This window comes from Crocodylus siamensis, chromosome 5 (genome assembly GCF_052110815.1).
Source record: "Crocodylus siamensis isolate JL-2025a chromosome 5, ASM5211081v1, whole genome shotgun sequence".
Classification (NCBI taxonomy): Eukaryota; Metazoa; Chordata; order Crocodylia; family Crocodylidae; genus Crocodylus; species Crocodylus siamensis.
In genome coordinates, this window is record NC_143399.1 from 113432824 (window position 1) to 113459871 (window position 27048).

A 27048-nucleotide genomic window follows, 5' to 3' on the forward strand; every position below is an offset into this window, starting at 1 on the left:
TCCTTTGTTTCCCTCCCACCCCCGGGATTTTTGCAGCCGGAGACTAGTGGCAGGTGGTGATTGGTGGGGGCCGGCACCCAATCAGGGAGGGGCACCTCAAAGCAGGCGCCTGTTTCCCCACCCCTCCCCAAGCGCTCACCCCGGGTATGGGTGGTGCAGCTCTGGGGGAGGCCCAACCATGTGACGTAAAGCTAGGGCTTGCTGCTGAACGGCTCGCGGCTGAGGCTGATTGGCTGCGCGGGCGAGTTCCCAGCCAATCGGGGGCAGCCACTTCGTGCATGGGCCGCTGGAAAGGGGAGGCCGGGGGCGGGTAGGGGGAGTCGCAGGCATGAGTGCGAGCAGGGCTGGGCTCCTACTGCTGCTGCTGGGCCTGGCGGGGCTCGCGCTGCTCGCGCGCTGCCAGGACCCCGAGCCCGAGCCCGAGCCCGAGCGGGACCCGCGCTCCGGTGAGTGCGTGCGGCGGGTCGGGTCCGCCACCGCCTCGGGCCGGGGGTGGGCGGGCAGCGCGGGCTGGGGTGGGAGTGGGAGTCTCCCGGGAACGTGGTGCCTGGCGAAGAAGAGGTTAATGCTTAGTTATCATTAGCAGTATTTATTATAATGTAGTTATTGCTTGCTACTTATAATCTAATCACTTAATGTTTGTATTTGTTATGACGTGTGTTTGTTGTTTATCATTCGATTTAACTATTTCTTACACTTTCTAATATTGGTTTTTATTTATGATCCGTTTATCGTTAATTTTTGTATTTTCTACGTGTTTGCTTTTACTTATTTATTCGTTTATTTGTTGTTTTATTAATACTTTATTACTTAATGATCAGGGATCCTGGTTTTCTCCAGATCAGAAAAAACCTTTGATTTTTGGGTTAAAGAAATAACCCAAAACCCACACTTTTCTGTGATCAAAATGAAGCACCACTAATATTATATGTCTAATATATTAGTGGTGTTTCATTTTGCTCAAAGAAAAAAGTAACCCCAAATCCAGATATTTCTATGACTTTTAAAATGAAACACCACTAATATTATTGGTGCTTCCTTTTGATCACAGAAAAATGAGGATCTGGGTTTACTTTTTTTTTTTTTTTTAATCTGAAAATTGAGGATTTTGTCTTTTATCAGAGAAGACCAGGATCCCTGTTTTATCACTTATTATTTTATTTTTTGTTTGTTTGTTTATTGTTTATGTATTACTTATTTGTTATACTTCTTATTGATTCAAATCTGTGGTCAGTAAGAATGAAGTCCTAGTGCATCTGTCCAGCCCACCTGTTTTCTTCTGTACTTGGATGCCAGCACTTAGTTCTTTTAGCTGCATTCTGGTAGCAGCGTTTAACTTCTGATGGAAGCCTTCAGCTGTTAGCCTTCTTGGCAAGAAGGGCACAGCATACTGGGCAACATCAGCAGGAGTGTTGCTAGCAGATGAAGGGAAGTGATTATTCCCCTCTGTTTGGCTTAGGTGAAGCCACATCTGGAGTACCATGTCCAGTGGAGGGCAGCAAAAATGGGTAGGGAGCTGTGGGACATAATTTATAAAGAGAGGCTGAGGGAACTGGGCTTAGTTAGTCTGAAGAAGAGAAGACTGAGGTGGGACTTAATAGCAGCCTTCAGCTACCTGAAGGGAGGTCCAAAGTGGATGGAGCTAGACCAGGGGTGGACAGAATGTGGTCCAGAGGCCAGATGCAGCCTGCCAGGCCATTCTATCCAGCCCGTGGGACCCCTAAAAATATTTGGAAAATTAATATTTATCTACCCCTGGCTGCCTATCATGTGGCCCTTGATGGTTTTCCAGAACTCAGTAAGCAGCCCTCCTCCCAAAATAATTGCCCACCCCTGAGCTAAGCTGTTCTCAGTGGTGGCAGATGACAGAACAAGGAGCAATGATCTCAAGTTGCAGCAAGGGAAGTTTAGGTTAAATATTGGAAAGAATTTTCTTACTAGGAGGGTGGTAACACACTGGAACCTGTTACCCAGAGAGATTGTGGACTCTCCATCTTTGGAGGTTTTAAGACCTGGCTAGACAAAGTCTTGGCTGGTATGATCTAATGGGGGATGGTCCTGGTTTGAGCGGGGAGTTAGAGCAGTGATTCTCAACTTTTTTTTGGACCAGGTCCCATATGTAAACATCAATTATCAGTCCCAATTCAGTAAATAGTGTAAGTAGAAAACCACCCCTGGCCCTGCCAGTGCCCCTCACTCCTGACTCACTGACCCCCACCCCAAGGTCCTGTGGAGCAGGTTGTATGGGGGGGGGGCAAGCAGCCCCAAACAGCCCTTTTGCAAGCTAGAATTATTCCAGCTGGTAAGGGAAAACCCAATTTCCCACGTTTTTCTCCTTTAAAGGAGAATCCATTTTTAAAGCTTGTCTGTAACCCTTTCATATATTGTGGCCACTCACTTTTGGGTCATGATCCACAGGTTGAGGAATGCTGGACTAGGTGACCTCCTGGGGTCCCTTCCAACCCTCATTTTCTATGATGCTATATTTTGCTCCAGGAACCTACTTATAACTTTAGTTTGTTCTTGCAAGGACCTGTTGCTTTGTATTTTACCAGTTTCCTTTAGCTCCTTCCGAAGGCAAGCGTGCAAATGTTTCGCTATGGTTTCTGGGTTGATATGTTGTGCAATGTTTTGGGTATGTGGTAGTTGAAATCCAGGGCATTCTTTGGCCCTAACAGTTTTCATGGAAATATTTACTGGTAAAGAAGAGATGGGGGGGAAACCAAGGCTGAGTTGGAGGAGGAGTTGAGGAAGGAAACAAGGGCAAGCATGTAGAGGTGTGGCAAGCAAAACTGTTGATTGGGGTGTGCCAGTGCTCCTGCCTAGTCAGACTGATTTCCAGAGTTAGGATCTGGAAGGAGTTTTACTCCATAATCATACTGGTACAGACTGTGGAGGTTTGGGCCTTTCTCGTAGTAGGGGGTGTGACTCTGCCTAGGATCTTGAGCATATATTGACATTTCACAGAAGCAAGAGTTTGGCTTCATCCTGCTTCAGCTGTGCCAAGTGACAGTGTGAGAGGTCTGTGTTGCTGCAGGGTTGAGGCAATGTAGAGTTTTTAAATTATAGATTGCATAGGATGGTTTGGATCAGGATGATCCTGCCTCAGGCAGTTAAACCAGCTGACCTCCAGAGATCACGGCCAGCCTGACTTCTCTATGATTTGGCATGGGGAGAAGAGACAGGAAACCGGAGAGGAAAGTGATGGAAGCTAGAGGCTCAAAGGGTGTAGTGGGTAAGGAGATGAGACCTGGAATTGGTAGGTAGCAGTTGCAATTCCTTTTTTAACCTAGCAGCTTTGGAACCACATCTGAAAGTTACTGGTCAGAAAATTAAGAAAAATATCCTCTTAGACTGCTTATGAAGCTGTCAGGCTTTTCCCCATGTTCTTGATCACTTGATTTGTGCCTTCTTTCTGCTGTAAGACCTGACTCGGGGAAACTAGGGATGCTCAATGGGATGAGTATCATGCAGCTTGCTGATGGGGTCCTTTATGCTAGAAAATGCATCCTTTGTTGTCACTTTAGAACTTCATAAGAAAAATAAATGCCTTCAGCGTAGAGGAGCAGCATGAGTGCGGCCTGTTAAATCTACACTCTGTGTTCCCCAACTGAATGCATACTGCATATTGGGTGTGACGGTGTGCTCATGTGCAATCGCTGTAGAAACTGGGCCTACCTGTTGGGTAGCCCATGGGTCTGTACTCTGCAGTCGAGTGAATTTCCTCAGACATTTACAGTTGGATTGTTCCCTCGGAGGTCAATCCCAGAGGGCAAACATTTCTAAAATAAACTGGATGCCAAAATAATCAAGTTGGGCAAAGGGAGAATGAATTTTTCAAAACTTTGATTGCCACATGACTAAAATTTCTTACTGCATTTAACTCTGTGAACAGATAAATGACCAGGAAAATAATTCCTGGCAGAAATTAGCTACTCTTATTGGATAACTCCCCAAAAATAAGAAAAATTTCTAAAAGAAGGCTAATTATCTTAGAACTTTTAAGTGCCACTAAATTTAAAATATTAGCAAATTTTACTTCCTCAACCTGTAGGTTTATTTTTCCAAAGATGAACTTGAAGTGAGTCTGAACCTTTAATCACTAAGTAATGATTTTGACTGCTCCAGTGGAAGTTTTCTATAAATCATGACCCTTACACACAAAGCAACTGATCTCAAGAGAGGCAGTTTATCTGTGCCAGAAGACAAGTAAGGCCGCAAGTCCTCAAAGATGTGTGTAATAGTTGAGGCTTTCAGTATGAATTGGATATCTAACTGCCTTTTAAAGATCTGGGCCTGATCATTTGGGATGAGAGCAAAAAGCCATTGAAGCATGCACTTTTTTGCTTCGGCCTTGTAAAAATAGACATTAATTCCTAATTTGAGTTCATACAAATCCATCATAATTTGCTAGTTTCCTTTTTCAGGATGGCAATCCTGAAAAATCTCTTTTTTTTTTCTTTTTTTTTAATAGACTATTAGATTATTGCTTTGACCTACAGCTGGTTCTTCCTGATTTCGTCTTGCAGTTTGCAAAACAAAGAGCAAACTTTTTTATATTTTTATATTAAAAATGAAAAAGCATTGCATAATTTTGAAGCAAGATTTTTTTTTTTTCCAGATTGTAGATGTCCGTAAGTTCTGTTATTGTGAAATAATTTGCAGTTCAAAAATAATATTGAATTTTATAGTGGTGGTGTCACTTATGCATGCTACCTTACATACAAAATTAGTTGACACAGAGCTGCTTTGAATTAAAACTGAAGTTTATAAGTCTGTTTGGACCAAAGCCAGGATAAAATGCAGTAAGGTCAGTTTTAGACTGGTTGAGACGCTTTAAAAAAAAAAAATAAGTTGCATCTGCCCCCAAATTATGGGACCCTATACATGTTTGTGCTGAAGGAAAATCTGTAAAGCTGTATTCTGAGATGATGACTTAGATTTCAATTCTACAAACACTGTATTAGAGAAATAGCTCACCAAATACAATGAAAGCATTTTGTGTGCAGTTACTCATTGGCAATGCATAGGGGGTACATGCAGGTGCACATGCACCCTCTGCAAAAAGATGCTGCTGACACTGCCGGTGGTGCCTGCAGGCGGTTAATGCTCCCCACCCCGGCAGTCTGCGATTTGCCACTGGTGATCTGCAGGTGGCCGCCGACCACCGGTTGGCACTTGCTGGCCGTCCCTGCCAACAGCACTGCAGCTGCCTGCAGGAACTTCCGGCTGTCACCTGCGGGAGCTCACCGTGCTCCCCAAGGCTCCAGGATATTTTTATTCTCACTGTTGAAATACAGATACATATGGCATGGGGCACAGTAGTTGGCAACACACAGCAATGCTATGTAATAGCTCAAGACATAAGGAAGAACGTTAAATGCAGTTGAATTGCAGAGGAAGGTTTGAGTTTATCACTTCCCAATATGAATTTCAACTGGGACAACAGGATTTATATAGGAGGATTAGTTTGGGGATTGTAATCCTTCAGGATTATAACCCCAGTGTAATGGAGCTGTGACCACAGTGACCTTCCAGTGTTAAATAGGAAGGAACTTCTGGAGAGATCCCAGAACGGGAAAGATAAGTCTGCTATAGGAAACTGAGAACCACTGCTTTAATGAAAAAGCCATTGTTAGGACTGCAAAGAATCAGAGGCAATCTTCATTTTACTTGCACCAAAAAAAAAAAAAGGTTTAGCAGGCCTCTAAACTGGAAGAACCAGAGAACCTTACATTGTTATTCTTAAAAGGATTAATTCCAAAGAGGGAGCATTTGGAGTTTTGTCCATCTATCATGTCTTTTATGTTCTAAATATACATCATTATTTCAGACTTGGGTCCAACCTTCGCAGTTCCAATTTAAAGGCGTTGGAGATGGCGGGGGGGGGAAACATCTGAGGAATGTGGGTCCAGATCCAAAACTTGTTACTGTTTGGATACAAAAATTGCTTGAGGTTTTGGGGGTTTTTTTGTTTTAATTGGGTCTGCATCTGCCCTGTTTTTGAGAATCAAGTCTGCAAATTTATTATCATTTATGTGTGATCCACTTCAGTTATGAAAACTTAAGCACCCAAAGGCCTGGAATGGATGTAGTATGGACTTGCTTTACCTTTTGGGGGTTGATGGAAAATGAAGAAATGTTGTCTTTGAATACGTGTTGTATTTGGTTCTCATTAAAGTAAATGGAAGTTGCCCAAATCTGTGGGATACAAGATTACCTTTTAAATAATGGCTTGATGACTTTCCAGTTTACTTGTCAAGGATATTGTTTCTCATTTATGTGGTTTGCCCACGTGTTTTGTTGAAACCCTAAATAAATGTAGTATCTTGCTTTTGAATGCAATTATTTTCCCCATCTAGAACATTTGTCTTTGTATACAAATATTTATTTGATACTTCTGCTATTTCAGTTCTCTAACAGTCATTAAAAAAATGTAAATCTGTAAAACAGTTTCATCTACTTATTTCCATTGCATCACTTCTCTATAGTAGGTCTTTCCTTTCTGAAACTGATAATATCCTTAATGCTAGATAGACTCGCCCTAATCAGCAATGGCATTACTGAAACCACAGGCAAGAGTGGGTCAATTCCTCCATCTAGCACGTTATAGATCTGCACTTGGATATCCAAGTCCTGTTAGGATAAATGGGGAAAGACCCAGCATCTTTATATACTGTAGTTATGCTGTGATGCTTTTGTTGCGTTTCTCCCTTTGAAAATGAGCAGTAAAAATATGAAATGCAATATGAAAATGCAAAAGTCTAGAACTCTGGATTCAGAGATGATACCTTTTTATTAGACCAACTAAGAAATCGCCAAAAAAATCTTTCTGCAAGCTTTTGGGCACATGTGCCCATCCTCAGGCTCAGGGAAAATTTTAAAGATTGTACGAAGTCCCATAAATAAAATACAAATATGAAATACCTTTCCAATGTAATGTTGCATCAGAAGTGTAGCAGCCTCTGCTGAGCCCATCATGGATTATTGCTATATAAAACATTTCCAGGATGTCAAGGTAACTACAGAAGCAGTAAAGTTAGGCAGCCCGGGCCTTTCCACATGAAGTCCTTGGTAATGCATAAACAGTGTCTCCAGTATACAGAGGCAGCCCTTTTCTAACTTCAGGTGCCTGACTTTGCAGTCTTAATATCTTTGCAATGAAGCTTTGGTGTGTTAGAAGGGAATTTTAGAGGCTAGCCACAGAGCTAGGAGTCCTGAACTGAATACCTCGGTAATCTAAATACCCAGTCTAGAGGGATTTGCCTGAGGAAGTGCTTAATGCTCACAACTCCCTTTTGAGGTATAGGAGTTTGATGTACAGACTGCTTCTGGAAAGCAGGTCCTGAGGATGTTAACTTTTATTATTATTTTGTAGGATGCCGAGCTGTCACTGGCTCCCATTGAATCCAGCAGAAGTTCTGAGTGCAAAGTAGCTCTAGAAACCAGGTCCTTTACTGCTCTGTGTCTGTTTTTCTGTATTTAAATAAACTTTTTGAAAATGGGTGTAGTAATATGGCCCTATATTTAGGAGTGTTTTGAAGCTTATCTCTGAGTTCAGGTGCTTGGGGAAGTGCAGTGCTACGGAAATGTCAAGTAGCTGAATGTTCTTTGGAGTTCATTGTCCAGTTTCAAATCGGTGTCTGCAATTGCTGCTGCTGATCAGATGCAGCCATAGTAATTGCTGGTTAAAGAAACTTAATTGCAGACTTCTAGATGAAGATTTAAATAAAAACTGAAAGATCTAATTTCATTTGATGCTGTAGTACTTGGTATCATTTAAAACTAAACTCCACAGTAATGCAGTTTTTTTTCCTCTGGGGCACAAACTGCTTTTTGGAATGATTTCTACAACATGATCCTAGTAATAACAAGAGCAATTTATTAGAATATGCTACTTGCTACAGTAAACACGGAAGGAAAACTTATTATCTTGTCTGCCTCTGGAAACAGCTATTTGGGGGCTAGATTTTGTATTCAGTTTCACTGGTAAAAATTCAAATAACTCCAGAATAATAATTCATTTGACATTAATGAATTTGCACCAGAAGGACTGTGAAAATGGAGATTTAGCCCATTTTTATTCCAGCTTGCTGACTCAAGCAGCAATTAATTAGATTTCCCTCAAGACTCACAGACTCTAGATCAGGGGTGGGCACCTATTTTGGCTGGAAGGCCAGTCAATAACTTTCAGTGAGCTGTTGAGGGCCGCATGGATAAAGTTGATGGTGAAGATCTTGTTTTAACAAATTTATAGATGAAAAATACACTAAAAATCAGACATCTACTATAAAATTATATATATATATATTAAATAAACTTATTTTGAACTATTGTGCAATTGCTTCTACTAGTCCAAGAAAAAGTCAGGCGGAAATTAAGTTGTTCTCCCAAGGAAACCAAAGCCAACCAGCTGGACACTTGGCCTAGGGAGCATTCCCCCAGCAGCAGCAGAGCCCTGTTGCTGCCAAGACACTCTGCAAAACACAAGGGAGCTCCTGCCTCAGACTGTACCTTGGCGGGCAAAATGCAGCCTGGGGGCCAGATCCAGCCTACCAAGCACTTTCATCCTGCACGCAGTGCCTGCCAGTGAATTGCACCCCACCCAGCCTTTCTACCCACAAGGGTGGCAGCAAGGTGCCCACATATACAGAGAGGCCCCAACATGCGTTATTGTACCTCACTCCCACCCTTGTGGGTGGAAGGGCACAGCCTGGCCAGCACGGAGCTTCAGGGAGGGGCAGCCCCAGGAGACCTGCTCCACTTTCCCAATCTCCTGCTGGTTCTGGGCAGTAGTTAGGGAAGCAGGGGCAGAGCTGCTGCTGAGTGGGAGCATGGAGCTAGGGCTGGAGGCAGCACAGAGCCTGTGCCCAGAGGGTGGCAGCAGCACACAGCTTGGGTGTTTAGGGTAGGGGTGAGGGGACCTCCCTCACCCCCCTCCATAGTATGCAGCCGCAACAGGCGGGGTGCTTAGGGTGTGGGTGCTGGTGCCAGGTAGGGCACGGGTGTGGCCAGCACTGCATATGGCAGTGACGGGTGCAGCCATGCCATCTGTATTGCCAGGGCTCCCTGCCACTCGCACACAGCCTCTACACTCACCAGGACAGGAGGAAAGCCCCAGGCACTGGAGCCAGCTGCCTTTCCCACCAGGGCTGTACAACAAAGGAGGGAAGCCCCAGGCACCTTCCTGTGGTGCTGCATGTGAGTGGCAGGAGGACCAGCAGTGGAGGCTGTGCCCCTCTCTGCAGTGTGCAGTGCTGGCCAGGGTCACGCTCTGCTGGACACCAGCACCTGCACCCTGAGCGCCCTGCTTGCTGCTGCACCCTGCCCCCACAGCCCCCCAGCATACCTTGTGCTCCACACCACACGCACACTATCCAAAACTAAGAATTTATTTTTGAGTGACTTAACGGATATGTTCTGCCTCTGGGTTTAGTGTTGAGTTAAGCCCCAAAATTTAGTGACTGATTTTTAATTTTCTTCCATTGTTCTGTTTCTCTTGAATGTCTGTTGTAGGTAGAAAGGCTGTTAAGTTCAAAGCATAGCCATCTCAAACAATAATTTGAATGAAGGGAAAATGACTCAAATGCATCTGACCTTCCAGTGGCACTTTTCTTTTTTTTAAAGAATACTACTGGTAGTAAAATGATGGCATTTAAAGGCTCCTACACGTGTGGAGCCTGCTCTAACACAGTGGAAATCCAGTGCATTGGAGCAGACTCAACTAATCATGTCACAGCCAGCACAAAGACAGTGTGCTGATTAATGGAGTCTGCTGGAGCACACAAATTGGCACGCTCCGAGCAGCCCTGTGTGACGTGTATCGGCACCTCCACACTGATAAAATGCCGGCAGGGCACTTTGAAATAAAACATGTCCAAACATGTCCAGTGAGCTTCAGATCAAAGCCCTGCCACCATTTTTTTAGTATGGGGCATTTTGAACTGAAGCACTTTGATCTCAAGCTAATACACAAGCACAGCTTGCTAATTAAAGCATCTAGCGTCAGGTCAGAACCACATATAAAAATGCCCTATCTTACTGTTGTTGGCATATTGCTTCTTCGTCACAATGCAGCCGTGAACTGCATAGTCCATGGATCCATCCAGGGTTAAATCAATGATGACATGAAGGGGTTTCTCTACAGTGGCTAATTAAATGCTTTGCTTTTCTCCCCTGACTTCCCTTTTCCGCCCCTCTTTTTTTTTTTAACACAATCACTTAATGCAGGTTCCAACCTAAATTTTATATGGTGTTACTACATTCAGGTTGACGCACAGTTCTTACTGCACATAGAAGGACTTAATAGTACTCGACAGGGACAAGAACCCAATGCAGGAACATCAAACCAAAGCCATGGCAGCTAGAGAGAAAAGAGACTGTCTCTAAATACAAATTCCAATCCCTTCCCTCCCCATTGGTGCAATAATTGTTTAATTTCACATGTATTCTCCTGCATTGAGAAACCAGATTGAAAGTGATCTTGATCCATTTTCAGGTGAGGGAGATGCACCAATAGTAAATGAGCTTCCCATACTGGGGGGTGGGATTGAAGGAAAATGTCATTATTTATGTATGTGGTAATTTGCAGTTTCACCTTGTGATGTTGGACTTCCATCTTAACTTACCCCTTTCCACCCAACCAGTTCTCTGACCTCACTATCCTTTCTGTTGCCTTTTAAAGCATTGTAAGCAGTGAAATTAAAACATGGTGGTCTCTTAAGTATAATCGGTATTGGCTTGCGAACTGTAGTACTTATTCAAATGAATGGGGAACTTCAGAGCGAGATTTAACCGCTCGTCAGACTCAGGTAGACATATCTGTGTTGGTTGCGTACTAGTTTTGAAGGTGTGAGGAGATTTTTTCAGTTTGAAGGTTTTTAAATTCAGTTAAACTGCTTTAAACCTAATATTGTTGCTTTGGTTGTTTGCAGGCATGCTCCAGGAGTGTGTTTGGTGGGTGGGGGAGCACTTTAATTAGAGCAGAGCTGCTTTAATTTAAAGTGCCTAGAACATCAAATGAAATTTAATTAAAGCATACCTGCTGCCGTTTTTAATCTCAGGGACACTGATACATGAGATGCTGGAGTCTGGAGCATGGTAACTACCATACACTGGCAGACTCAACTTAGTCAAATCTGCTCATATAGGCACCTTTTTAATTCTAACTGTGGACCCATCTAACCTGTACTGGGTATTTAATTTCACTTTTCCAGAAACCATTGGAAATGAGGAAGCTGACGATGAAGATGACGACGACGATGATGATGATGACGATGATTCTGAAGTTAAAGAAGAAAATGGTGTTTTAGTTCTGAATGATGCAAACTTTGATACCTTTACGGCAGACCAAGACACTGTGCTGTTAGAGTTCTATGCACCATGGTGAGTCTGAAAATTGCAAAATTTCCATAGCTCTTGTCTCCCTTCTTTCCTTTCTAACCTGGTCCTGCTGCATGATTGGGTGTTGCCCTGTGAAATATAAAAGTGAGACCTGAGTCTATGTTGTATATATTTCACTTACTGCTTTTAGACCAATAAGCAACACTGCAGAAAAACTGCATAGTTAAACTCACAGGGGGCTGGATCTGGTCTGTTACATATGGCTCAGAAAGGGAGTACAGAAGGGCATTTTATTCTAGCAAGTAGAACTCCTTCCCATATCTGTCTCTCTCTGGGTTTGTTTAGGGATGGCAACCTATTGCGCACAGTTTATGGGCTCTTCCCAGAAAGTTTCACAGAATTACCTCTCTTTCCCTGCTGTAGGCTACCATGCCTTTCCATTGGAATAAAATCAGCAGCTTTTGACAGAGGAATTTGCAAACTTGTCTGGTTCTTGTGCTGGCTGTGAAATGGGGAGTTGGGGAAAGGCCTCTTGTATCCTTCTCACTGTAAGTGCATGTGTTAGTTTAGGCAAAAGAATCTAGCTCTGAGAAGGACAGAGGCCAGTAACTGCAGTAGGGACTGAACAATGTCTCAAAATGGATTTAAAGTGCCTTGAGGCACTGTAAGGCTTATATGTAGGAGCAGCCTGACCTTGTTTGCCATGGTACTCTACATGCCTGGAGAAGCAGTCATAATGTTGGTCAGTCCCTGCTTATCCTGTACGCTGTGTGTTGGGATCGTGGCAGGCATAGAGCCTTTTATACCAGCTTTTCTCTCATCATTGGAGGTGTATTGAGAGAGCTGTTTCTGGCCATGTATGTTGCCAGAACAATGTAAAAGGGACACTGGGCATATCTATGCATGTACAAATTACTGCACAGTACAGGTGTGAGTCTTCATGAGCATGCCCATGCTGCGCAGTAAATAGGGTGACTTGCACCAACTTGAGCATAAATTTTGGTACCTGCATCACACAAGTATAAACTTTATGCCCTATTAATTACTGCGCAGTAACACTATGTGCGGACTGACTTGGGACGAATTTTACTCCCAAGTCAGTCCACATATAGTGTTAATGCGCTTTAATGCCTGCATGTGTAGATGCAAGCCTATTCCCTTACTGCCCAGTAATTTGCCACACATTAAAATTTAAGTCGGTGTAAATGCATGTGTAGAAACACCTGCTATATAGTTTGAATGATCCCATTTCTTAGTCTTGGAATTTTAACAGTACCTCACCATACTTAGGATTGCAGCAGGAACCTTTTGCATATCTTGAATTCTTTCCCCCTCACCCCCTTTTTTGGTTGTAATAATGCCTTTGCATACATTTTCACTTTATTGAGAGAGTAAGTATGTAAGGGAGAATTTCCTCTACCTAAAAATAACCTGAAATAGGCTCATTTAAGCAGTTAATACTGAATCAAATCTTTCTAAGTGACTTCCTATCAACTGGTATCTGAATGATCTCAGGTATGCATGAGCTTTTTGTGGGTGTAATTACTGTTATCTTGCAAGATGCAGCTAATAAGGCAATAGGATGTCTGTTACGTTGTGATGTGGCCATACCTTTGCAATGGAAAAATACAAACTTCTGTTTTGCTTCTGCCTCTGTGGTTTTACTCTTCATTTGGCCTTGAGTTTGTCTGTTTTGTTTCAATTTTTTTTATGTAAATGAGACTTACTGTCTCTTATGCAAACTGTGTCTGGGCAGCAGCCCCTGGTTTTTGTCTGTTTTTGTAATGGTCAGACACACAACATACATGGTGATCTCATGGGTGTAGGGCTACTTCAGGCTCAGTTTACTTTTTTCACACAAACTTAGCAGCTACCAACTTAGCTGGTTCACTAGGCTCTTCCGGAACCTGCCACTATCTCTGTGTATATCTATTCTCTCAACAGCAACATTAGCAAATAATTTAAGTAGGGCTAGGATATAATGTATAGCTTTTAACAAGTTTCCCAGATGCCTTTGCAATCACTTCAGTAGATAACATTTTTTACAAAACTTTTAAAATATGAATGGGGAGTTTACCTGTTGCCTTGCTACCAAACTTCACTTTTGCATACTCTCTTCCAGTAGGCTACATAGCGATTTAAGAACGTGCTTTGCTTTTCTTGTGTTTTCTCCCCAGTTACTTTTCAAAACCACCCCATGTCACTTTTTTTTTTTTTCCAAGTGCAATGGGCTTGTGAGCCATAGACTGCCCTGATCTCTTTCCCCTAATGCTTTCCCATCAGAGCAAGAGGCAGCCTGTGTTTCTCTTTCCTGACTACCTAGCAGCTAGTTTATTTGTGACTTTGAAAATCATAAGCAACATTGAGATCCCTAGACTGACCAGAATAAAGACCTTGATGCAAACTGGTTGCGGTCTCAGTGCGGAAAAAACCTTCCACACTTGCCAGTGAAAAAAAATCCTCCAGTTATTTTTGGAATAACTTAAACTTTACTGTATGGAAAATGTCACAATTTGGAGATGTAAACAGCTTCACAGAGGTTCCTAACCCTCCACAAAGCTGAGGGTTTGCAAAGTATCTAGTGGTATATAAGGCTGCAGTGAATAGCTACACAGGACTACTGAGGTGCCCCAGCTCATCAGAGAAGCAATATCCTTTCAAGTAAAAGTTTCAGCAAACATCTGAGCAGCTGCTTCTTAATATTACAACTGCTTGTGAGCCACCCAAATACAAAATGATTCAAGTTCTACTGTATCGGGAACCTTTTTTGTTCTTTAAGGGAACTACATATTTGTTTAAAAGTCTTGAGATTACCATAGAAAAAACAAGTTACTGAAATAAACTGGTCACTAAATCTCGCCTTCTATTCTTGCTCTGAAGTCCTAACAAAAAATACTGTTTACATCTCTTGATTATTTTTTTTCAGGTGTGGGCATTGCAAGCAGTTTGCTCCAGAATATGAAAAGATAGCAAAAACTCTGAAAGAAAATGATCCTCCTATTCCAGTTGCCAAAGTGGATGCTACAGCAGCTACTGCTCTGGCAAGTCGTTTTGATGTTAGCGGTTATCCAACGATCAAAATTTTGAAGAAGGGCCAACCGGTTGATTATGATGGGTCCCGAACAGAAGATGGTAAGTGGAGCTTGTTCATTGTATGAAGTAAAAGTCTTGCTTCCTGCGAAGCTTGTTAAATACACTTGGGGATAGGCAAGAATAGTCTGTCTCTGAGTGAACAACCCCTTTTGTTTTAGCCAATTTTAAATGAAACTCATTTAAGCCCAGAATCTTGGTCAGGATCTTTTACATATCTAACTGTAGTAAGGTGCATATTTGACATTCACAGGATCTTCGTGATACGAGGCAGTTGGACTGATACAGTGATGCTCTTTTAGGCTTTGAGAAAAGCCAACTAACAGCAACCTTGGGTGTTGTGTTTTGGCAGTGGTTCTGAAACCACTGCATAGTTGTGATTTTTATAATGTGCCATACCTTAATCCAGATTGGAGAAAAGAAGTTTCAGAACAAATATCCCAGAAAAGTGGAATAGTTTGGATTCAAAATCAGGAGCTTTTTGTTCTGAGATGTTTTTGATGCATGATCACATTTTTTCTTTTGTCATACTTTTTGGTAATCTTAAATCCCCCTCAAACTCAGTCACAACTGCACTCTATAGGTAATAGGTGGTGTGGAGATACTGATTTGTTAACTAGGGTATTCATTGCCTTACAGCAATTGTCGCTAAGGTCAAAGAGGTTTCTGATCCAAATTGGACCCCTCCACCAGAAGCTACGCTCGTATTGACCCAGGATAACTTCAATGACGTCGTAAATGATGCTGACATAATTTTGGTGGAGTTCTATGCCCCATGGTAAGGCAGAGTACAAGGTACTTGTATTTCACAGGGGTGGCACAGCTAGAAAGGAAAGGTAGCTGTGGGCTGCACCTGCCAAATTAAATAACTGTTCCATCAGCATGTGTCTCTTTTAAAATAGTTTGTTCATGATCACATCCTGCTATTTTCATCCAAATTGAGTTAAGTATCTAACTTGGAATAGTCCTTACACCAAACTTTTTTTTATTTTTTAAATGGATTTTTTTCTAAGAAAATTGTGGTAATAAAATGGAATGGGAGTACACATGGTAAGGATACACCATCCAGTTATCCCAGACTCATGGTATCTTTTGAGTCTAATCTGTATCACTGTTGCTTTAATTAGTTTTGTTAACATGGGCTACAATAAAATCATTGGTCATTTTTATGTAAAATTTAATCCAAGGTTGGGATCTATGTCTATACATACACTCTCAACAGGAGAAAAATTAGACTGTGTGCAGTTTTTTGCTTCCTGAAGCACCTGGATGTTTCCTTGTAAAACAAAAGGAGGATATATTCTGATGTGACTAAAACAAGTACATCCCTAATTAAATTAGAAAGCCCATGTTTTGAGAAACTTTAGGATATTAAGGCTTTCATAGTGATTGATGTATTTTCTTCAGACTAGAAATGTAGACTTCTCCACTTCATTGGAGGTAGGTGACAAATGTCTATTGCATTTGATCTTTTTTTCTTCAAATTGCTTTAGGTGTGGGCACTGTAAAAGACTTGCTCCAGAGTATGAAAAAGCAGCCCAGGAGCTCAGCAAACGCACACCACCTATTCCCCTGGCAAAAGTGGATGCCACTGCTGAAACAGAACTTGCCAAGAAGTTTGATGTCACTGGTTACCCAACTCTGAAAATATTCCGCAAGGGCAAGCCTTATGACTACAATGGCCCACGAGAAAAATATGGTAAGAGGGCTTACTTAATGAAAACATGGTGAACCACATACGTTGGGAAATAACACAATGTAGTACATAACTTGTTCACGTTGCTATAGTATTTGCTCAGAAGGGGAAAGTTTGGAAGACATGCAGGCAGCATCTCAAACTAGCCTACAAACTTAAGAAGCTAAATACAGGAAGAAGGTACTGTATGGGCTGATAGGCAGCCATTGATTTAATTGGTTCGTTAACAATATTGAAATACTGTCAGAACTTACAAGATGCACAACATCGTATTGCAATTAAGGCCAGCATCTTCAAGCAGTATCTTAACTTGGCATGAGCAGATTTTTTGGGCGTCCGATTTGAGATAACAAATTGTCCCTGATTTTCAGAGCAACCAAGCATTCCCAATGCTGATTTGAAGTCAATGGGAGTTTGAATTGTTTAGCTCTTCTGAAAATCAGTCTGACTTTATCAAGCATTTGGATCTAAATCTTTAATATAGCTCAGTGCTTTTGATTGCTGTAGAGTTCTCATTAGAAGGGGGGATATCTCCAAATGAAATATGACTCTACACAATTGAAAATGTTACAAAAGCACAATATTCAGACTTCTTTTATTTTTGTCTCACAGGTATTGTTGATTATATGATCGAACAGGCTGGTCCTCCATCCAAACAGATTCAGGCTACCAAACAGGTCCAAGAATTTCTGAAGGATGGAGATGATGTCATCATCATTGGTGTGTTTAGTGGAGAGACAGACAAATCCTATCAGCTGTATCAGGAGGCTGGTAAGTTGCATTTTAAAAATATTAAGCTAACTTAATTGTTTTCAGCCTGTTGGGGGGGGGGGGTTCATTCATTTCTTCCTCTGATCTTTAATTTAGGTTTTCTTCAATCTATAAAACACTGATTTATTCTCTTGAGTAAAAGTTTCCCTGAGGTCTGGTATTTCTCTCTCCTTTTAAGCTTCCTGTCAGGTTTATCTTGCTGGGAAAGGAGGGAGAATTTCTTTCTACTGAGGAAAAAGTCTTTTGTTTTTCTTTCTTTTTCTGCATTGAACCCAACCTCCCTTGCCCTCCTGTATTGCTAGTCTCCTCTGATTTTTTTTTTTTTTTTTTTTTCCCCTGTAGTACTTTTCTCTGATGTAAGGAGCCAGCTGGAAGAAATGGGGTGTAATGGCTACAACAGGGGAGAAGGGGCAGGGGTGGGAAAACATTAGACAAAGCCAGCATTATACATGGCAGAGCAGCAGTTAAGAGAACTAGTTGGAGGAGCATCTAAGGTGAGGGCAGATGCAGATCCTACAGTGCCCAGCTCGTAGGAAAAGCCTTATTTCCCTTTAAGCAAGGATACAGAAGTTGGGAGAATGAGAACTCCTTCCAGGTGCTCAGATGCAAGGGGTCGGGGCGGAAAGGTTGAATAGGACTTCCATAGAAGTATATGGCTGGAAGGGGATTAAGTTCATCTAGTCCAGGGCATGGCAATCCACAGCCTACAACTTTGTAAAGGGATTGGATCCTTCTGATAGAAGAATGCCTGAAATAGTACCACTCTTGGCATGTACCCAAATCTCACAAGGCAGCATGATCCTTCCTTTAGAGACCTGCCTGTTGCTTGGCATGCGGGTGAAATAAATACCAGAGAAGATGGTGACATTTTGGTGGGCAAAGCTCAGCTGACTTGCACCAAGTGAAAGAGATTTTTTTTAATCCAACTTTAATTTTTTCCCAAACTTCTATTTCTCAGCTAATAGCCTAAGAGAAGACTACAAGTTCCACCACACCTTCAGCAGTGAGATTATAAAATTCTTGAAAGTCTCTCCTGGAAAACTTGTGGTCATGCAGCCTGAAAAATTTCAGTCAAAATATGAGCCAAAAATGCATATATTGGATTTTAAAGTGAGTAGATGTTCTCATTAGTAACCTAGAATAAAATGTTATTTGCAGATTTATAAGGAAGGTTGTCTTCGTATGTATATTGGAGCAGTTTATATTTTCCACTTGGCGATGGTTTTAATAGTCCATGAAACAAATATTTCTTTAAGGGCCTTATCAAACCCTGTTGAAAATAATGCGAGTCTTTCTACAGACTTTAGGCAGACCCTGTATATTCTTTTCCTGGTCATAGTGTGCTGATTTTCCTTTTGAGACATGGCTTTTAATTTTATGACCTTCGAGTTGTTCCTGATGCTTAACTGGGGTAAGCAAGAAGTGTATCGATGCTGCTTTCCCCACACCCTATCAGAAGGCCTGACTTTTTTTTTTACTTTAATGGTCTCTTCACCACCACAAACTTCATGAAATCAAATTAAATGGCTAAAATACTAGAGGTACACTGATACGTCGGTCCATATCTTATCAGCACCAATACAAGGAAAATTTGATGTCATCAGCAGTTTGCCTTTTTTGGCTAATGTGGCCAATTATGTCACCAATAAATACCATATGCATGTGCACAGCTCCACTCACTCACCACAGGGGCCTCAATCGGCCCCTCTCCCCCGCCCAAACAGATTTACCAGCCAGACACTGCTCGCCAAGCTGCTAGACTGCATATCAGCAATCGGATCAGTATCAGCTGACACACAGCTTGTTAATAGTTGGTCATCAGGATCAGGCCAAAAAATCTTTTTTGGTGCACCCCTGTAAAATTCTTAATACTGAAGGGGGGTGATGGAGGGTGTGCATGTCTGCATGTGTGAAAGTGCTTGTGTTGCAGATGCAATATATGTCTGTGTGTAATGAAAATAACTTGAAATAAGAAATATATATTTTTGGACTAAGGGAAGCATTTCCTTTACTTCAAACAGGATTCTACTGACAGGTCTGAGATAACGGATCATGTGACAAAGCATGCTTTGCCTCTAGTTGGTCATCGCAAGACCTCGAATGATGCTAAGAGGTACACTAAGCGACCTCTAGTGGTTGTCTACTATACTGTAGATTTCAGTTTTGATTATCGTATTGGTAAGTTAACTGGAAATGACACTTTTTTTTCTTTCCTCTTGTTCTTCCCTTTTCCCCTGCAAAGTAAAATTCTCTTCAGAGAGATATGAGCAACTGGAAACTGCTAATCTGTTTGTGTTCTGATCACTTCAGCTACCCAATACTGGAGAAGCAAAGTCTTGGAGGTGGCTAAAGACTTCCCTGAATACACTTTTGCCATTTCTGATGAGGAAGACTACTCTTCTGAAATAAAAGATCTGGGCTTGATTGAAAGTGGGGAGGATGTTAATGCTGCAATCTTGGATGAGGGTGGCAAGAAATATGCCATGGAACCAGAAGAGTTTGACTCGGATGTACTCAAGCAGTTTGTTCGCGCATTCAAAAAAGGTAAAAACTACAAAACCCAGTTCTTTTTTTCTTTTGTTCTTTCTTCCATCTCAGTTGGGGTTGTGGCAGCAATAGAAGGTTATACACCAACTTCAGCAGAATGCTATACCTGGGAGCTGATAAATATCCCTTTTGTTCCTTCATGGAGCAATCTTCATTAACTTTGTGTTTCTAAGACTACATAGTGGTATCTAACAAATCAGTCTCACAATCTGTAAACTTTTGGCAGAAGAATTTTCAGAAACTGTTATGACGTATATGGGAGAATTTTTTCCCCCCGGTTTTCAAATGCCAGCTGTCTGTTTACAGGTATGAGCACCAGACCAATACCATTGTTAGCATAATGAATTGGTGTATATGTATTAATATATTGTTGGTGAAAACTAAAAGAGTAGAACGCTTTAGCAAAGAAATTAAGTTCTGCTGTCTGTATTTCCCAGGAATGTTATGTTAAAACGTAATTAGCAAGCCAGCTGGTTTTCAGGAAGGAGTTAATTTCATTCAGCGCAAACCATAGCTTCCCTTGTTCATTCTGGTGCAGCTACTCTGCTTGTAGGGCACCAACATCTGATATGGGTGTTTTATTATTAATGTATCAGAACAAGTTCTCATAGTCGTAACTATTTTTACTTCGTAGTAATGGAGGGTTTTGCTTGTTTCCTAGGAAAACTAAAACCTGTCGTGAAATCTCAGCCAATACCAAAAAACAACAAAGGTCCGGTCAAAGTTGTAGTGGGGAAAACATTTGACACCATAGTAATGGATCCAAAAAATGATGTTCTCATAGAATTCTATGCTCCATGGTGTGGACATTGCAAGCAACTTGAACCTATATACACTGAACTGGGTAAAAAATACAAGAACCAGAAAAACCTGGTCATAGCCAAGATGGATGCTACTGCCAATGATGTGACAAGTGATCGCTACAAAGTGGAAGGATTTCCCACTATCTATTTTTCTGCAAGCAACAAGAAAAACAGCCCTATTAAATTTGAAGGCGGGGAAAGAGATTTAGAGCATTTAAGCAAATTTATAGAGGAGCATGCAACAAAACTGACCAGAGAAAAAGAAGAGCTTTAGATGAGATGGGGGGTGGAGAAGAAGAGAATAATTTGTACGTCGTAGTTAAAACAAGTTACTGACACAACTTGTGGGAAAAATTTGGCCGTTTTGAGCAAAGTGGATTTTTGGGCAGTAAAACAATTGCAGTATCTCTTGGGTTTTTTTTTCTATTGCAAAAAGAAAAAAATCATTCTGGACATTGAACTGCCATCTGACGTGAATGTCTTTGTTAGTTTTGATTTTGATCTCTGAAGAAAAATACATGCTTTATTTTTTGTGACTATTTTGAGCTTGATTCTTTTTGATTTATAAATGCAGCTCTTTTTTAACTTAAAAGATTTACCAAATAAGTCTACCAAACAGGTTGGTTTCTGTCTCTTCCTTTAAAGTGTTTAACTGTTTTTGAGTTTGAATTAATGTGTTTCTGTATATCCACTCATCTGACTATCACGTGTTTTTGAGGCCCAGAAAAGAAATTTGAAGTGGTGACATCTCTTAAATTTGTGTCAAGGTTAGATACAAAGACCTGTCTCATTTTGGTTTGTGGATGGCTCCATGGAAAACTGAAGTAATCCTAAAATAATGAGCATGGATCTGTTTTCAGTAGTTGGCATCTTTTACCAAACTCTGTGCCCCCTCCTTATTTCTAAAGTCCCCTGTTTCGGGGGTGTTTCTATTACTGTGAGCACAACAGCTTGATATAACAGTATATCCTGCCTTGATTAGTACTGTTTTCTGTGTGTGTCTTGCTCAGTTTTAATGTGAAGGGTTTCATTCCAGTTGGCAGCAGGTTAATACCATATTTTCGTACAGGCAGCATGCGTTCTTTCCTCCCCTTCCCCTTCACCCTTAAAGTGGGCTGTGTCTCCTGAGTAGAGAAGCTGTTTTCTACTGGAAAACAAGTATGCCTGAAGACAGCTGACAAGAAGACTGCCACTTGTGTCTGGTTTATTTAGCTGAAGAGAGCATGTCCTATATTAATACTCTCATAGCTGCAGCTATTGCCTGTGCACTGTAGCTTGGGCCTGAAGCAATAGCAGGTGAGCTGCAGGTAATGTGGAAACTATATTTACAGGAACTTTATATAAGAACTAACAGTCTTGCTACTGCCCTTGAAAGGGTCTGGGGCCTAATCTTGTGTTATGGTCAGTCATCCTGGGACAGTCTGGGTGAAGCAACAGGACCTTCCTGGTATGGTAGGAAATGCCTGCTGCCTCACCAAGACCTGTCTCCTGGGGTGCCACATTTTCTGGGCACTGTTCACAGGAGGATGTACTCTGTTATAGTTGGCTTTGCCATCGACTCTGACTCTGGAGAAATCCTTCTTTTCCCCCTTCTACTCCCCTGCTTTCCACCTTCCAAAAACAAGATGCATTTTTTAATTTGGAGGTGCGTTGTATGTAGAAAAAATACAGTATATGTAGGTATATTCTGGGTTGGTTTTTGTTCATACTGTTCTCTGAAGAAACCTTAGCAATGCCTTCGTTCTCTGTATCTCCAGTGGGCTGCCGCAGGACTTTCTGCAGCTGCCTAGCACCAGACTTTAGACATTCAGACCTAACTTCAAATGCGCTCCATGGCTAGTTCTGGGCATGCGGCCTGTCTGAATTTTTGAGCATGGGTTTCCCCATCTTTCCTTCTCTCCAAAAATGCTAAGTCTATTAGCTAGAGAGCGTTTTCAAGAATCAGTGTGAATGCAGCCAAATCAGGATGCCTAACATTAGACTAGTAGTTGAAGCTTTTGGGTCTTGGTAAAACTGCCAGATGGCTCTTTGGGAAATATCAGAGAGCTTGGGTGGGGAGGAGGAGGTAGGTAGGAGGAAGAGAAAGAGACTCTTTGAATTTCTGATGAAAAGACACATTCCTTCTCTGTTTCCAGACATTATGACGCTTGAATTGTATGTAGCCCTCAAATTCCATCCAAGAAATAGACCAGATTCTGCAAGGGTTGAGACCTCAAAAAAGGGAAAGGGGGGGGCGGGGAAAAGGCAAGAAAAAGAGAGACTAAAAAGAGGAGGCTGCAAATACAGTGTAACAGAGACCTTTTGGACTTCATCCTCCAAAGAAAGCTGATAAAATATCAGATTTAATACGTCTTTAAACTCCTGTTGGTCAAAGCCAGTTAAGCAGCAATTGCAGCCTGTTCTTTGGAACAAAGTGGCTTCTGTCATGTAACCATTGTGACACTTTTGTATGTAGTTTCAGGTGCCAGACGGTATGCTTGACTGTACAGTCCTCCTCCCATGTAATGAAGAAAAGTCACTTTAACTGTCCTTGAAACAAGTGCCTTTTTCAGGAAGTAGGTTTTACAACAACCTCCAGGTTCATGGTGTCTGCCTCTCCCAAGAGGTTTAGTACTGCAGTGTGCTCCATTTGTGGCAATCCCACAGCAGTAATTCCTACTGTTTTGGGGAGGGGGTTGTTCAGAGATGGCTCACATGCTGACAAGGCCAGTTTAAAATGCTTTGGTACAATGTAACACATTCATTCCCTCACCCAATTTTATTCCTTGCGTTTAGCTCATTACTAATGGGAAATGAGGTCTAATATAATGTGGAGAACTTTGCTCCTATCCTATACTGTCTTTGCTTCCATGTTACCTGAGCCATAAAGCACTTCATTGCCTGGATGCTGAACTGCTGATCACGTTGTGGGTGTTCCTGTATTGTCAGCATACCTGTTCAGTCATGTTCATAACCAAGTGGTCATGCACCAAATTATTATTTTTTAATTAACCAGAGAATGCTTTGGGGAAGAGTACTTGGACATCACAGAAGGCATCACAAATGTGGGCTGCTGATTCAATCAGTTCTGATTTATTTACTTATCAGAGCTCATCTGTACTTAGCAGCCCTACCAAATCAGGCCTGAATCATTGCTTTGTTTTTAGACACTACACTTATTCCCTTTTCATAAGACAGCCCTCTCCTGTCAGAAGACTCAAATTCCATCCAAGAAAGAATGCTGAAAGAATGCTTCCATTTCTAGGGTCCAAAACTTTTACTGCTTGTGGTGTATGACTCTTGCACCCTGGCTGCAGGACATGAAATCCTTCCTCAGAGCTTTAGGTATTGACCTACCTTTTTGCTTTCGAATCTGTACTAAAACTTAATTGTCATCGTGCTGAAATCAGCACATTTTTTCATAATTGTTTAAAGCGCCCAGAGATGCCTTCCTCACAATCTACATACGGTATAAGTCATTCCATATCTTTAAAAATAGATGGTTTATGTATGACCCTTCCCAGTGGACAATAAAAAGCACAGACTGCCCTTTTGTGTGAAGAATGTTAATCAAGCTTTGGCTTGGAGTTTTCTGGTCTTATATACTTCCCCTGTGAACAGAAGGATGCTAGAGCCTACAGCACAGGGACTGGATTTTTATTCTGTATTGGAGTGGTGGAGATGGGCTGTGTAAGGGTGATGAAAGAGCTGGCTGCAGCAGCATTTACTAAGTTTTTGTGCCATCTGCTGGTAGGTGTACCAGTATAATTGGTTTATTTGTCACCTTTGTGTTGCAGCAAACCAAGTGCCAGTTCTTCATTTCATGATGCTGTTTTTGCTTTAATCTTGAGAGCTTCACAGGGTTCTCACCATTTTGGTATCGCCATACCTCATGCTTATTAATGTATTTAGCCTCTGCACATTTCTATGAACATCATCCCACAGACTTGTTTAACATTTGCACTCAGGATTTGTGCTACAGCTGGAAATTGAGCCCTAATTTTCCCCCATCTCCATCCCACTAGACTGTTTGTTTTTCATTCCACATGTGTCCATTTTATTTGTATCCTATTAATAACTTTAAATAAGTCCGCTAACACCTCGAGTCCTCAATCAGAAGTTTGTCGCAGAAATGGCTTGTGGAGTTAGACCTTTTCAGTGAATCTTCTTGGCTAAGTTGTAAATATTAAAATAACTTACACTTTTTTTCCTTTTAAGGAAATGGTAAATATAATTTTCTTGGAGACTTGATCCTTGTATTTATATTGAGGCAGCTTTATACTATTGATTTGATTTTTTACTTTTTGTCTCTAGGAAGAAAAAGACGGGATAGTATTAGAATTTGAAAAATTATTTCTGTCTCCACATTCTGATTTGAATAAAGAGACTTCTTGAGGGGTGTTTCCTACTGTAACTGGTAAATTCTTCCTGGATTCTTGCACTACTAGCTTTGTGCAGATGAATGTGCTACTCGAATGCTACACCGCACTAATTGCCATTGTAAGCAATGCTGTATACAATATCTTGACCCTTGCATCAATTGCTACTAGCTGTTTTGTAGTGCTGGAAAAGACTGTTCTACTTCATGGATTTACCTTTCCATAGATAAAGTTGAAACTGGATTTCTAGGCCTAATTAATTATATTTATAAAGATATCTAGGTTGATCCCATTGTACAATAGCAGACAACTCCTGCCTCAGACAGTTTACCCCTGCTAATCCTAGCCCACCTGTACCTACCCGCATACAACTTTAGACCTAGGCACCACTTCTGAAAAGTGGCTAGCAAATCAAGAAAAACTATGTCTGGACTAAAATATTTTTGTAAATAAAAATAACGAAGAGGGGTTTTGTGTGGGGAGGGGTGTTGGGCTTGGAGAGCTTTTGCATCCACTTGCCTCATTGTATCCCAATCAGGGAATTGTGCCCCAAGCGGTACAAATTTTCATTGGCTCTGCTCAAGGCATATTTTAAAATCCATTTAGTTAATGTTAGTACAAAGCTTGATCTGGATGGAAGTTAGAGTTCTTGAATGGCTTGGGTTTAGCTTAAGAAAATTCAGCTTTAGCTGAAAATTTCCATTCCAAGAAATTGATTTTTTTTTAATTAATTTCACTAGCTGGTACAAGGATCCGTTACCCTCCGCCTCAGCATCTCTCCTTAGGAGACGCAATCGGAAGTAGTCCTACATGCCCGTAGAGGTCAGGAAATTCCTCTTGCCTTGCATACCATCTAGATCTACCTTTTAAAAATGCTGTAACGTTCTCAAGTCTGTGATCCAAGTTGAACAGGCATGAGGAAATCGATGTAAGCTGGACACAAACTTCCTGAATCATTGTTATATACACCTGGGGATGCCCACAACCACAAATTGCCATCTTCCTGATGTTAACTTCTGGGCTACCAGGTCCAGCCTACCTTAAAGATATCCTTGCAACAGCTGACCACACCCTGAGAGTTGATGATAAATTTAATCTATACCCCCCCTAGCATAAACTAGATTGTTTTAATTCTATTCTGGCCTGAGATCATGCATACTTTTGGAGATTGGTTTATAGGTCCCCTGCTGATCAGAGCTTAATGTGTACAGTTGGGAAACAAGAAGCAGAAGTGATGGCAGTAAAAGCAAATAATGGCCTGAGTCCTCAGAGATCTGAAGGCCGGAAGAGACTGTTATACAAGAGGTCAGACAGCATGATTTATCTCGAGTGACCAAATTTCATCCATCCGCTCTTGTAGTAAGGTCAGTATAAATTTAATTAAAGTAAAAAAAAAAAAAAAAAAGGTCACTGTGGTGTCACTTCTGCTTGTTCTTGGTGTAAAGCAGACTACGTTAGCGCAATTCTAGGTAGCAAACTGAATGTGGGAATATTGCAGGTTTCAACCAAGACAAGGCATTAGTTGGTATATTAACCAGTTCACTGCAATATATAAGCAGCCTTATTTAATCTGCTTTTATAGGAGGTTACTTTTTAGAATCAACTTGTCAGGCATTGAGTCTTCAGACCCAAAATGCTAGACAATTTTTTAACAGTCTGGCTGCACCCAGATGAGTGCAGATGTGCAGTATGAGGCGGCACAGGTGAGTGCTGCTGCTTCTTGTCCCTTGGGAAACAAACAGACATGCTTGTGGTTTGGGCCCTTAAGTCTTCTTTTATTCACACATTACACTAGTACAATAATGATTGGTCTCTGCCCATATCTCCATGTCTTTTCAGTTTTAAGCCATACTCCATTGCAGTATAATGAGTGTTTTTGCCTCCGTATCATTTTAGTAGTAATAGTAGTAGTACTGTAATGATTCAGTAGATGGCGTAAGTGCAGCACATCCATGCACTAGAACATCTTCAAATAAAGAAAAAGAATAATTAGACTCTTGCTTGTTTTCTTTGATGACAAGAATGTGTAATCAAATTTCAGATGTGCATTACCTACAGTTATACCTGTATTTTTAAGTCTAACACCATGACTTTATTTTGCCAACATTTAGGCTCTCAAGTAACATAGCAATGGACAACCTTGTTAAAATTGGCAACAACAAAATTGCTATGGCACCTGACACTGCAGCAGTTCCCAGGAGCCTCGTCTCAAACCAGACTCTTGAATGAAATGCAAATAAAAATATATAGAAAATGACCATCCCATCGTTCTGCGGAGAGACTGAACTCTCAAAGACGAGACAGAACTGGCTCGTGACAAATGAGCAGCTGAGGACAACTGAGTAAAAACTAAATAAATCTCATCGATGGAGTGCACAATTTACCTACCATTATCAGATACAAGGATAGATTTGATGAGTCTGTGTAGTCGGAAAGAGCT

General features: G+C 41.3%; 1 protein-coding gene across 1 annotated transcript; it reads left to right on the top strand.

The window, feature by feature from the left end:
• The first annotated feature begins 285 nt into the window (after positions 1–285).
• PDIA4 (protein disulfide isomerase family A member 4) lies at positions 286–26602 on the top strand. The gene is made up of 10 exons (XM_090049965.1): positions 286–446; positions 11217–11385; positions 14270–14475; positions 15073–15211; positions 15927–16132; positions 16742–16900; positions 17859–18010; positions 18922–19078; positions 19211–19444; positions 20109–26602. The coding sequence occupies exons 1-10, from the start codon at positions 329–331 to the stop codon at positions 20522–20524; spliced, it is 1956 nt and encodes a 651-aa protein (XP_089906091.1). The 5' UTR covers positions 286–328; the 3' UTR covers positions 20525–26602.
• The last annotated feature ends 446 nt before the right edge of the window (positions 26603–27048 follow it).

Coding starts and splice junctions, on each gene's coding strand:
- PDIA4 (XM_090049965.1), top strand. CDS start 329: ATGAGTGCGAGCAGGGCTGGGCTCCTACTGCTGCTGCTGGGCCTGGCG. Junction 11,386..14,269: donor TTAGAGTTCTATGCACCATG/GTGAGTCTGAAA, acceptor ATTTTTTTTCAG/GTGTGGGCATTGCAAGCAGT. Junction 15,212..15,926: donor GTGGAGTTCTATGCCCCATG/GTAAGGCAGAGT, acceptor AAATTGCTTTAG/GTGTGGGCACTGTAAAAGAC.